Here is a 13,133-nt window from a genome sequence, read left to right on the forward strand (position 1 = left end):
ATCGAACCATTTGAAGTTTCTATGACAAAATTTTGAATAAAAATCGTATATGCACCCAGGGCATAACTTAAAACCCTTGCCCTGAGTGCTGGAGGGGGGGGGGGAAGGTGTCATCCTCAAAGACCTAATTTCCAGAACTTTCTATTGTGGTGAACAAAATGGCGGTCGGAAAATGTTGATTGGATGCGTTCGGGGGAATGGTGGGCGTGAGAGGGGGGTTAATTACTCTCCAATCACTTTCTACTATCAAAAAGGACACCTTCAATTTCCATCCAAATGAGACCTTTTTGAAATTTCTACAACAACTTTCCATATAAACTTTATATGCCCCCAGGGCATAACTTAAAACCCTTGCACTGAGGGCCCTGAGGGGGTTATCATCCCAAAAGACCTAATTTCAAGAACTTTCAACTACGCTGAAGAAAATGGATATCTCAAAATTTTTATTGGATGTGTTTGGGAAAATGGTGGGCGTGAGAGGGGCGTTAGTCACTCTCTAATCACTTTCAACCATTAAAAAAGGCACTATCCCTTTCAATTTCCAATTGAATGAGCCTTTTTGAAGTTTCTACGCTTTCAACAAAAACCTTATATGCCCCCAGGGCATAACTTACAACCCTTGCCCTGAGGGCTGTGTGGGGGGGAGGAGTTTTCATCCTTAAAGACATAATTTTCCAAAACTTTCAATTACTTTGAATAAAATGCCTATCTAAAATATTGATTGGATGTGTTTGGGGAAAAGATGGACATGAGAGGGGGGTTAGTTGCCCTCAAATCACTTTCGACTATTAAAAAGGGCATTAGGCCTTTTAATTTCCAATCGAATGAGCCCTTTTTCAAGTTTCTACGACAAAGATTTGAATAAAAACCTTATTTGCCCCCAGGGCATAACTTATAACCCTTGCCCTGAAGACTGTGGGGGGAATGTCCTGCTCAAAGGTATAATTTCCCGAACTTTGAACCGCGTGGAAGAAAATGGCTATCTCAAAATCTTTATTGGAGATGTTTGGGGAAATCGTGGGAGTGGAAGGGGTGTTTGCTGCTTTCCAATCACTTTCGACTATTAAAAAAGGCACTAGCCATTTCAATTTCCAATTGAATGAGCCCTTTTTGAAGTTTCTACGACAACGCGTTATATAAAAACCTTATTTGGTCCCTGGGCATAAGTTACAACCATTGCTCTGAGGGCTGTGGGGGGGTGGGGGTTGTCATCCTCAGACCTAATTTGCAGAACTTAAAACTACGTTGAATAAAATGACTGTCTCAAAGTTTTGATTAGATGCGTTTTGGGAAAAGGTGGGCGTGAGAGGCGGGTTAGTTGCCCTCTAATCACTTTCGACTATTAAAAAGGGCACTAGCCCTTAGAATTTCCAATCAAATGAGTCTTTTTTGAAGTTTCTACGATAACACCTTCTATAAAAAACCTTATATGATCCGAGGGCATAACTTACAACCTTTGCCCTAAGGGCTGTGGGAGACTGTCCTCCTCAAAAACATAATTTCTATCTGGAAATTAACTACGCTGAACAAAATGGCTATCTCAAAATTTTGATTTGATGTGTTTCGAGAAATGGTGGGCGTGGAAGGGGTGTCAGTCGCCTTCCAAGCACTTTTGACCATTAACAAGGGCACAAGCAACTCCAATTTCCAATTGAATGACCCCTTTTCGAAGCTTTTACGACAACTTCTTCGATAAGAAGTGCCCTGCTCTAAAGGAAAAAATTAATAAATAATACATTGTGCCAACATCGTTCTTATATGCCCCCAGGGTATAAAAAAACCCCTTGCCCTGAGGGTTGTGGGGTAGTGTCCTCCTCTTTACTTAGTCTCCGTTTCTTGTCTCGTTCTCGAGTGTCCCCGTTCTTTACTTAGGCAGCGCGATCGCGCTGCCTATGATTTATACACCAACTTTCTATATAAACCTTACATCCCCCCAGGGTATAACTTACAACACCTGCAATGAGGGCTCTGAGGGGGTTATCATCCTAAAAGACCTAATTTTCAATACGTTCAACTACGTTGAACAAAATGGATATCTCAAAATTCTGATTGGATGTGTTTGGAGGAATGATGGGGGGAGGGCTAGTTGGCCTCCAATCACTTTCGACTTTTAAAAAGGGCACTAGCCATTCCAATTTCCAATCGAATGAGCCCTTTTCGAAGTTTCTACGACAACTCCTTCGATACGAAGTGCCCGGGTATGGAGAAAAAAAAGAAAGAAAATAATAATACATTGTGCCCACATCGTTCTTTACGTAGGCAACGCTATCGCACTGCCTATGATTATTATAGTATTTTTATTCATCAGAGGTGTTTTCATTGCATCTTTTATATCCTATGTTGTATTTTGTTAGTGTTTGTGTATTTTTGCCTTTTTCCTATATTTACTCCTCTATCAGCATTTTATGCTTGTAAAAAGGGTATAAATAAATTATTATCATTAAAACTACTTATATCCTAAATGTTTCAAAAATGAAACAAAAAACTTCACTGATTATCTACTGATTAATTATTTTAGAACGTCTATACAATTAAAAACTATAATTATTTAAATCAAACAGATTGATTTTTATATATTAATTATATTAAATATAATTATTATATTATATATATAATATATATATTAAATTAAAATTATAAAATTTAATCTATACAATTACAGTACTAAACACTAAGCAACAAGTTTTTTGTAATATAAAGCTCAATTGAATTAATTTGAAACTAAAAAATAATGCTAAAATATTACTGACCTCAGCAGCAATTTTAACAACAACCTCAAATTCCCTCTCTCTTTCCTCGTAATTAATCGTCACTGGAAATGCTTGTTCCCGAAACTTCAACCTCCTGCATGAATACATCGACTTCATCCCATCAAAGACACAACAATCTCTGGGGAAGTGTTCGGCAAAACTGGCATGTGAAAAAACATGGTGCATTGTCGCCCTGGAAAGAATAGGATCGTTAGCAGGGTTGCCAACTTGCACACTTTTCGTGTAAAATGCACTCTTTTTTGATGTTAGTTTTTGTTGGCTTTAAACGTCAGTAGTAGGCAACATTGTCAGAAGTGCATTTAACCCAAGGAACACGGTCGCAAACTTGCACACTTTTCGTGTAAAATGCTCTCTTTTTTACCTCAGAGGGGAGGCGGAAGAGTAAAAAACACTCTTTTTGGATGTTAGTTTTTGTTGGCTTTAAACGTCAGTAGTTGGCAACTTTGTCAGAAGTGCATTTAACCCAAGGAACACGGTCGCAAACTTGCACACTTTTCGTGTGAAATACACTCATTTTTATCTCAGAGGGGATTGGGTGCAATTTTTTTACTCGCACTCTTTTTTTCTTTTTTTTTTCAAAAATCACTCTTTTTTGGCTTTGATTTACACTCTTTTTAGACGTCAGCTGTTGGCAACTCTGATCGTTAGTCGATTTCTTAGCCTACTAGGCTGACGACACAATCCATTATGCCATTTTAATCATCGTTAAAAATCATTATCATCATCATTATAATCATTAAATCATTATAATCATCATAGAAACTATTGAAAAATAAAGAAAGTGGAATGGATATCTAAGCTCTGATCAAGCCTGAGAGGTCTTCAAGCTTATTGATTTTTTTGAGAAATTTAATAACCGAAATTATATTTTATTTTGAGTATTTGCTATATTGGAATATATTATATTGGAAATTTATTATATTTTCATGGAGCTATGTTGATTTTTTTTTTTTAGCAACGTAACACATACGCGAAATCTTGTTAACGTAACATTAAGGCTTCTTATGTAGAGCCACAAGTTTGGTGTCAAGATAATAATCTTTTCCTGACAGCATGTTTATTTAATAAGGTTTTGGCCTTTTTTCAGGCCTTCTGAACAGAATTTTTTTTTAGTTTTCTTGATTTTTCCATTTGTTTTATATCTTCTAATTTCAAATTTTATCTTTACCTTTGTATCTTTGAGTTTTCCATCTTACCTCATTTAACTCATGCAGTAGGGAAGTCCATAGAAAGAACTGTGAAGCACTAGATAAGAAGATCTAGACATTCATAGCCAATAATTTTTTGCTCTGAAAACATCATTCGTCATTTACAACGGGCATCTGAAGCCTGTACTTATAAATACATATGCAATAGGTTTCAGTAAAATAAAGCGGAATTTTAATCATAGTTTTGGTGATTCTATCATTTTTTATCTGATGGATGGGGGCGGAATTAACTTCCAACAGTTTTGTAGGAAGGGCATGGGAATCCCCAATTTAGCTTAAAGGGAAGGAATATTTTTCTAGATATGACAACAAAAGCGTATGCTGTTTTTTTTCTTTGAAATGCGTGTAATGCGAATGACTTAGCTTATATTCTAATAACTCCCTAGAAAACTCGATAAAAATATATTAGGATTAAGTAAAGGAAGATTAATATAACAATTCGTTAAGTGGGACTTTTGGGACTCCTGTCAGATGGGAGGGACAAAGACCCCTCCCATCTATTCTGCTTTGATAGTTTTTCCTCACTTTAAGTTTATACTATCATTTTCAGATATTTTCACTGTTTTTGTAAATGTGATGCCGTCATTTTTTAAAGCATGTCCCAGGAAGGTATTTGGTCAATCATTTTGATTCAAAAGGGAATAGAGGTCATGGCGTAATTTTGTCAAAATCCTGGAGGGGATTACGGATTCGGATTACAGTAAAGGAAGTAAAGGAAGATTTGTATAACAATTCGTTAAGCGGGACATTTTGGAGAGGCAAAGACCCCTCCCATTCATTCTGCATGATAGTTTTTCCTAGCTTTAATTTTTGTGTTTAGTTAATTAAGTATGTATATACACACACCTTTGAAAGTGTTGGCATCCACTGCACGATAAACCCATACAACTTTAAAGGCTGGGGAAGTGAAATTTATTATTAATATTATAAATTTATTATTAATATTATAAATTTATTATCAGTACACACCTTTTTAATTTATTAACACAATTACTTCATTGAATGAAATTTTATTTGTTAGCTTAGACCCATATGTAAGGTGGGAGTGTACCCTTCATCCAATCATTCCAATTTTTGTGGGATTCGGTGCTATCTTTTCCATAAAAATCAATTATTGGTGTTTTTCCAATCAATTATTGTTTCCCCCTAACCAATGTTTTACCAGTTCTGATATATAATTCCCTTTGTTGGTTTCTCAAACTATATAAAAGTTATTAATTTATGATTATTTATATTACTTATCGAAAAACTCTTTTCATGGAATATGACACTGTGTATTAATATGTTACAGACCAGAGAGTATTGGTAACTCATAAGTGTGAAAAGTGGCGCTAGAGTCAACAAAAAATCAGCGCCATCTATCATTTGGCGTTTTGTGGCAGTTTTTAAGTTTTGTAGTAGTTTGCTGTGAGAAAGTGAGATCAGATACAACACTAATTACCAAACCTTCATCATTATATTCACTAATTATATCAATTAAATGAATTTTTCTTAATCTTACACTAATAAGTGATTCTACCATTTTTTTATCTGATGGATGGGGGCGGAATTAATTTTCAACACGTTATGTAGGAAGGGTATGGGAATCCCAAATTTAGTTTAAGGGGAAGGAGGCAATATATTTTTTTCTAGTCGTGACAAAAAAGCGTATGCTATGTTTTTTTTCTTTTTTAAATGCCTGTAATCCTAAGGACTTATCTGTTAATGATGTAGTCCAAAAGACTTGTACACAACCATAATCCTTATACCCGTGCCACATTATAGTCACACTTGTCGATAAAATGAAAATTACGCACGACTACAGCGCCAATTTCGTTCACCATTCGTAATTTGTTGAACATAGTTCAACTTTTAAACATAAATTTCTTGACTGACCAATCAGAGTCAAGGTTTAAGGCATAATGTTTAAAACTAGAAAAGACGGAAACTTAGAAGCGCAGTTTTTTTTTTCTATCTGGGAGAGGAATCTGACAAAAGTTAAGAAGACTTAGTATTAGTAGAGAACAGTTGGACAGAAATTACTATTTGTGCAAACTCTTTAAACTCGTTTTAAGCAATTTTAATATTTTGCTTTTTAAATACAAGTGTGGCGCTAAAATCGCGACAATTGTCTTTTTATTCATGATATTTGCCTTTCTTTATTGTTAAATGTGACTATGATGTGGCATGGGCATTACAATTAGTAAGATTGAAACAGACCTTAAACTACAGCAAACTTGTTTCAAGACTGGCTTCTGAAGAAAATGTACACCCGATTAAACTTAAAATTCAAAATGACACTAAAAACTAAAATCACATTTTATTTTTCTTCAACTCGGCTATTTTGTTGAACTTGGATTTTGAAGTTATTAATTGAAATTTAATTTTGAATTAGTGCGTCTAAGCTTAGGACTAGTCCTTGCCAATTTTCTTCTTTAAGGGGATTCGATACCATAAAGTTTCAGGCCAAACTATTTAGAATTGATTGGGCGGCCTTGCCATAACTTGTAGAGCTTGGATAAGCGATCCGAATAAACGACAGAAAAATAAAAGCTCACACATATTTTCTCTGAAATCTAAGGAAAACTTGGTGACTTCTCTTGTTTTGTGCTGGAGATAGATATATTTAATTTTAAAGAAACTTATATCATTAGGAAGTGTAAATATTGTTTTTTTTTTTAAATGGAGCAGAATTTTCTTTTAAAAACTCACGAAAAGGTTGTCGCTAAAACCGTTATAGCACATCTGTTAAGAAAATGCCAAAAAATCACCTCGAAAGAAATGTCATTTCATGAATTTGAGAACCTTTCGAATTTTCTGTAATGCAACCCACATTGCCTAATTAAAGTTAATTAAAATTTGATCAATTAAATTTCATAATCAAATAACAAATTCTCAATAGTTTTCAATGATAAGTAGTCTCGTGGGAGAATTCGCTAATGGATCTTCTGCCTATGAGACAGTCAGCTGATGTTGAGACTTACAAAATGATGTTTAAGGTAATGAATCCTATTAAAATATCGTTTCAAAGAATACAGATACTAATATTGTAGCTAACCTAGCAATTTGCTATAAAAAAATTTCTGTTGGAATAGGCAAATATTCCAGAAATAACGGCCTTCACCTATCAAAGCGATGGAATATTATTCCACTGCTTTGGCACGTCCACAGCAAATCTTCAGCATAGTCATTTTTTGACAAATGTTTGAGTCAATCTAACAGTAAAAAAAAAAAAAAAAAAAAAAAAAAAAAAAAAAAAAAAAAAGCTGAACATTGAGTTACAACTGAATATTTTTTTTCGAAAGGCAAACCTAGGCAAAACCTAGAATGAGTTGGAAGCTGTGTACGGGTGCTACACCAGGGACGAACGCAGGGGCCGGTACTTCCCCCCAAGAAAAATCCTAACTCCCATCAACAAATATGTGGAATTTGGTGTTTTTAGCCAGAAGAAAGATCACAGACACGTTTTTTTCCAGGGGTGATTGTACCAAACCAATGATCCTAGAAGATCGGGAAGAAGGCTCAGTTGAACGGAAATTGAAAGTTCTAGTGCCCCTTTTAACTGAACAAAAATAATGGAGGACTGCTAACCCCCTTCAACGCCCCCTTTTCTCCCGAAAACATCCCATAAAAATTGAGACAACCGTATAATTATCCCTTTGGGAATGACATGACCTCCGTAAACACTGAGAAAAGATCTGATAAGTTATGAAATTTGCCCGTTGCTTACATATAGTATTTTTCTTTGCCCCTTCCTCATCTCCTGCTCTTTACGCTAAAGCTGGACTTTTCCCAAAATTTTTCGCACGACTCCTGAAACACGAGCGTCGTTAAATTTGAAGGGTTGAGGAGGGGACTACCCCCTAACTGCAAATATTCCTAACAATTCACCGCAGCACAAAGCCGCCTGAGGCCAACAAAGCTAAACACGCTCCTCCTTCATTGGAATCCATTCAAAGCTCTTTACACTCTCCCACGAAGTTCCCATTTCCCTTAAATCTTTCTGTATGACATCCTCTGGCCCGCATCACGGACAACCTGCTTTCCATTTAGCCCTTGACGGTTGGCCAAAAAGGACCATCTTCGGCAGTCAGTCATCCTTCATCCGCATAGTGCCCTAGCTCAACCTTTTTCTCATTATAGTCCTAGAAAGTGGGATTGAACCGCACTTTTTGTACAGCCTACTGTTCGAAATACGGTCAGTCAGTCGGGTGTCCAGAACAATCCGTTGGCTATTTCTCTGGAAAACAGCTAGAAAATCTTCATCTAATTTTAGGAGTGCCCATACTTCAGGACCATTTTTTACCCCCCCCCCCCTAACATATTGAATAATTTCCGCTAATTCTAAATTTCAAGGCAGCTCATTACTTTAAGATGACAAAGTGGCAACGGCTTCCTCTTCTTTACTAGCTACAAGACAATAAGAATGAAACACAAATTTTCTTACGGCCCGATGCCATAAATATTAAATGTTTAACATGGTATCACTTCACACTAAAAGAAAGAAAACGGTGTTCAATATTAGTGTTATTAAATATATTCACAGTGCAGAATAAAGTAACCTCATTACCAGGGTCGTATCCAGAATTTTTTTCGGGAGTGGGTGGGGGGTGGGGAGGATGTATAAAAAAATTTCGGGGCGGGGGTTAAAAAAATATGTTTATATTCATTTTTGTTACGTTTTTCAGAGTCGGACAAAATTTTCGGGGGGGGGGGGGCTCAAACCCCTACCCCCCTGGATACGGCCTTGCTCATTACTATTATTTACAAGCCACTACATCAATTAAGAAACGACATTAACTAAACAAATTAAAAGTAGGCGCAACTATGTTTGGCCTCAGACAGATTGGTGCTGTAGTAAGTTTTTAGTAGGCAGTTAGCAAACAAATTCTTGATTCATTCATAAGACAATTGGAAGAAACGACGCCTGCACCGACTAAATTAATCTGCTAATTAGTAACTAGAAAATGACATATACCACGCAAAATAACAATACAATTATTTCGCATAGCAAGGGCTGCCACCTGGGAAAAATCACTAGATTTTTGAACTTTTTGGTTGATTTTATGATTTTCTGCTATGATATAGTGATTCATGTGCTGATTTAGTGATTTTAGGGTAGTATGAAGATCGCTAGAAATAGTGATAAATCACTAAGGGTGGCAACCTTGCGCATATCCTTCTTTTATTTCGGACTCTCAACATACCTTCGTAGTTCCTTATTTGGCATTGGCCTCCCCTTTTCGTTGATTTCAACGTCATAGTGATAAGCCCTTTTCGTGCCTTGTAACTCCAGTTGGAAGTGATTCACCCTCAGTTTAATCGGCCTTCCCCAGGTACCTCCACCATCAGGTCGTTTACAGGGTTGTAGGGACGAAAACTGCTCTTTCTGCTTCTGGAACACGCCTCTTCCATAGACATTCTAAAAAAAAAAGGCTGTAGAAAGCAGTGGGATCAGAAACTCAAACCTCAAGGACTTACTAAGTTCTCGAGCTGACAAGGGGTTCAAGATGATTACCACACTAAAAGTGAGTCCCTCCAAGTTCACAGCTGTCAAAATACAAATCCAAGAAAATCAAATTCGGTGGAAACATGTGGACGATCTGTCGTTGTTAGAAAAACACTCAAGGGGTATACCTAGCAATGCAGGGGCAAACCAATAACATTTATGGACAAATCTACTGCATTACACTATTCCATTCTGGATAATAGCGTAAGTCAATACTATGTAAAAATAAGGAAATTTGCGGCTTAACTAGTTATTGCATCAACGGGGACGACAATTAGGACGGGGGGGCAAGGGGGAGGCAGTTGGAAACTGACTCCCTAGATTTTGAAATATACCTTCTTAGCTATATTCTATTTTATCATGGCTAACTGGATAATTTGTGCCCCTTCCCCTACACTTTCGTGAATCAGCGCCACTGTGCATTAAGGGATCCCTGAGGTTCCTTAACTGACGTTGCTTCAAGACTTCCAACGTAGAAACCTTATTTGACTACCGTTACAATCTCTTTCGAAACTTCGTTATCATTCCTTTTTGAACCAACGTATTCTGTGAAATAAAGACTCCCTCTCTTTTTTACCCCTTCCTAGGGGCAGCTAGGCAAGGGTAATAAATAATTTATTACCCTGACCTAAATGCCCTTGCCTAGCGCCAAAACTCATTTCTGAACTACACCCGATAGTCCCAAGACATACAAGGAATGCATGCAAGAAATATATATACATATATATATATATATATATATATATATATATATATATATATATATATATATATATATATATATATATATATATATATAGTTTCTTATTTTGTTTTCAGGACTCGTTCTTTAAAAATTGCGACAAAAAGCCAAACTTTAGCGTAATAAGCGAGGCATTGAGGAGGGAATTTGGCTATTTTGAAAAAAATAAAAATAGCCTAAAATCCCACGACAATGTTACCACACCAAATGAAAATTGCACAATTGGAGCCTATATAGGGTTTTTGATTATGAAAACGCCTTTAATGACAATTTAAGTCTCCCATATAAAGCAACAAGGAATATCATTTCTACAACCCCCCTCCCAACCGTAAAAATTCTAGCGGGCACCCTTGAATTCAAGAATTATGAAATTACTGAAAATAATCACAAGAGCCAGTTAAAAATTCACACTTTTTCATAGGCAGCACGATAGCGCTGCCTAAGTAAAGAACGATGTGGGCACAGTGTATTATTTATTTTTCTTCTTTCTCCATACCTGGGCACTTCGTATCGAAGGAGTTGTCGTAGAAACTTCTAAAAGGGCTTATTCGATTGGAAATTGGAGTGGCTAGTGACCTTTTTAATAGTCAATAGTGATTGGAGGGCAACTATCCCCCCCCACGCCCAGCATTCCCCCAAACATCCAATCAAAATTTTGAGATAGCCATTTTGTTCAGCATAGTTGATTTCCAAACAGAAAATATATTTTTGAGGAGGACAGTCCCCCACTACCCTCGGGGCAAGGGTTTTAAGTTATACCCTGGGGGCATATAAAGTTTTTATAGAAGGCGTTGTCGTAGAAACTTCAAAAAAGGACTCATTCAATTGTAAATTGAAAGGGCTAGTGCCCTCTTTAATAGTCAAAAGTAATTGGAGGGCAACTAGCCCCCCCCCCCTCCACGCCCCTCATTTCCCCCAACACATCCAATCAAGATTTTGAGATAGCCATTTTGTTCAGCGTTGTTGATTTCCAGATAGAAAATATATTTTTGAGGAGGACACTCCCCCACAACCCACAAGGCATGGTTTTTAAGTTATGCCCTGAGGGAATATAAGAACGATGTTGGCACAATATATCATTTACTATTTTTTTCCTTTAGAGCAGGGCACTTCTTATCGAAGAAGTTGTCGTAGAAACTTCGAAAACGGCTCATTCAATTGGAAATTTGAGTGGCTTGTGCCCTTTTTAATAGTCGAAAGTGATTGAAAGGCAACTAACACCCCTTCCACGTCCACCATTTCCCGAAACACATACAATCAAAATTTCGAGAAAGCCATTTTGTTCAGCGCAGTTGATTTCCAAATAGAAATTATATTTTTGAGGAGAACAACAGCCTTCAGGGAAAGGGTTGTAAGTTATGCCCTGGGGGCAAATAAGGTTTTTATAGAAGGCGTTGTCGTAGAAACTTGAAAAAGGCTCATTCGATTGGAAATTCAAAGGGATAAGGCCCTTTTTAATAGTCAAAGGGGATTGGAGGGCAACTAGCCCCCCCCCCCCACCACGCCCATCATTCCCCCAAACAAATCCAATCAAAATTTTGAGATAGCCATTTTGTTCAGTGTAATTGATTTCCAAATAGAAATTATTTTTTTGAGGAGGACACTCCCCCACAGCCTTCAGGGCAAGGGTTTTAAGTTATGCCCTGGGGGCATATAAGGATTTTTATAGAATGTGTTGCCGTAAAAACTTCAAAAAAGGCTCATTCGATTGGAAATTCAAAGGACTATTGCTCTTTTTAATAGTCGAAAGAGATTGGACGGCAACTAACCCCTCTCTCACGCCCACTTTTTCCCCAAACACATCCAATCAAAATTGAGATAGCCATTTCATTCAACGTAGTTTTAAGTTCTGTAAATTAGGTCTTTGAGGATGACAACCCCCTCACAGCCATAAGGACAAGGGTTCTAATTTATGCCCTGGGGGCATATAAAGTTTTTATAGAGCGCTTTTTAATAGTCGAAAGTGATTTGAAGGCAACTAGCCCCCCTCTCGCGCCCATCTTTTCCCCAACACATCCAATCTAAATTTTTAGATAGCCATTTTATTCGGTGTTGTGAATTTCCAGACAGAAATTATGTTTTTGAGGAGGACACTCCCCCACAGCGCTCAGGGCAAGATTTGTAAGTTATGCCCTGGGGGCATATAAGGTTTTTGTAGAACGCGTCGTCGAAGAAACTTCAAAAAGGGCTAATTCCATTGGAAATTGAAATGGCTAGTGCCCTTTTTAATGGTCGAAAGTGATTGGAAAGCAACAAACACCCCTTCCAAGCCAACCATTTCCCCAAACATATCCAATAAAATTTTTTAGATAGCCATTTTGTTCCACGCAGTTCAAAGTTCAGGAAATTATACCTTTGAGCAGGACATTCCCCCCATAGTCTTCAGGGCAAGAGTCCCCCACAGCCCTCAGGGCCCGGGTTTTAAGTTATGCCCTGGGGGCATATAATGTTTTTATTGAAATCTTTGTCGTAGAAACTTGAAAAAGGGCTCATTCGAAAGGTAATTGAAATGGCTAGTGCCCTTTTTAATAGTCGAAATTGATTTGAGGGCAACTAACCTCACTCTCACGCCCACCTTTTCCCCAAACACATCCAATCAAGATTTTAGATAGCCAATTTATTCAACGCAGTTGAAAGTTTTGGAAATTAGGTCTTTAAGGATGACAACCCTTCCCCCCCACAACCCTCAGGGCAAGGGTAGTAAGTTATGCCCTGGGAGCTTGTAAGTTTTTTATAGAAAGCGATGTTGTAAAAACATCAAAAAGGGCTCATTCAATTGAAAATTGAAACGGCTAGTGCCCTTTTAATAGTCGAAAGTGGTTGAAGGGCAACTAACCCCCCTCTCACGCCCAAAATTTCCCCAATCAAATCCAATCAAAATTTTGAGATATCCAATTTGTTCAACGTTGTCGAAAGTTCTGGAA

The 13,133-nt window shown here is 37.2% G+C and overlaps 1 protein-coding gene across 8 annotated transcripts in view; it reads right to left on the bottom strand.

The window, feature by feature from the left end:
• Window positions 1-13,133, bottom strand: part of LOC148942426 (protein argonaute-2-like) — a 122,691-nt gene that overhangs the window by 58,562 nt on the left and 50,996 nt on the right. For all 8 annotated transcript variants that reach the window (XM_089103509.1, XM_089103508.1, XM_089103507.1 and 5 more), the window contains 2 exons: window positions 9,166-9,380; window positions 2,751-2,943 (listed from right to left, as the gene is read on the bottom strand). In XM_089103509.1, the coding sequence (XP_088959635.1) occupies window positions 2,751-2,943; window positions 9,166-9,380 (408 nt within the window). The remainder of the gene's footprint in view (window positions 1-2,750; window positions 2,944-9,165; window positions 9,381-13,133) is intronic.

The sequence above is a fragment of the Artemia sp. Qi Xiang Cuo genome, chromosome 17 (assembly GCF_049724085.1).
Source record: "Artemia sp. Qi Xiang Cuo chromosome 17, ASM4972408v1, whole genome shotgun sequence".
NCBI lineage: Eukaryota > Metazoa > Arthropoda > Branchiopoda > Anostraca > Artemiidae > Artemia > Artemia sp. Qi Xiang Cuo.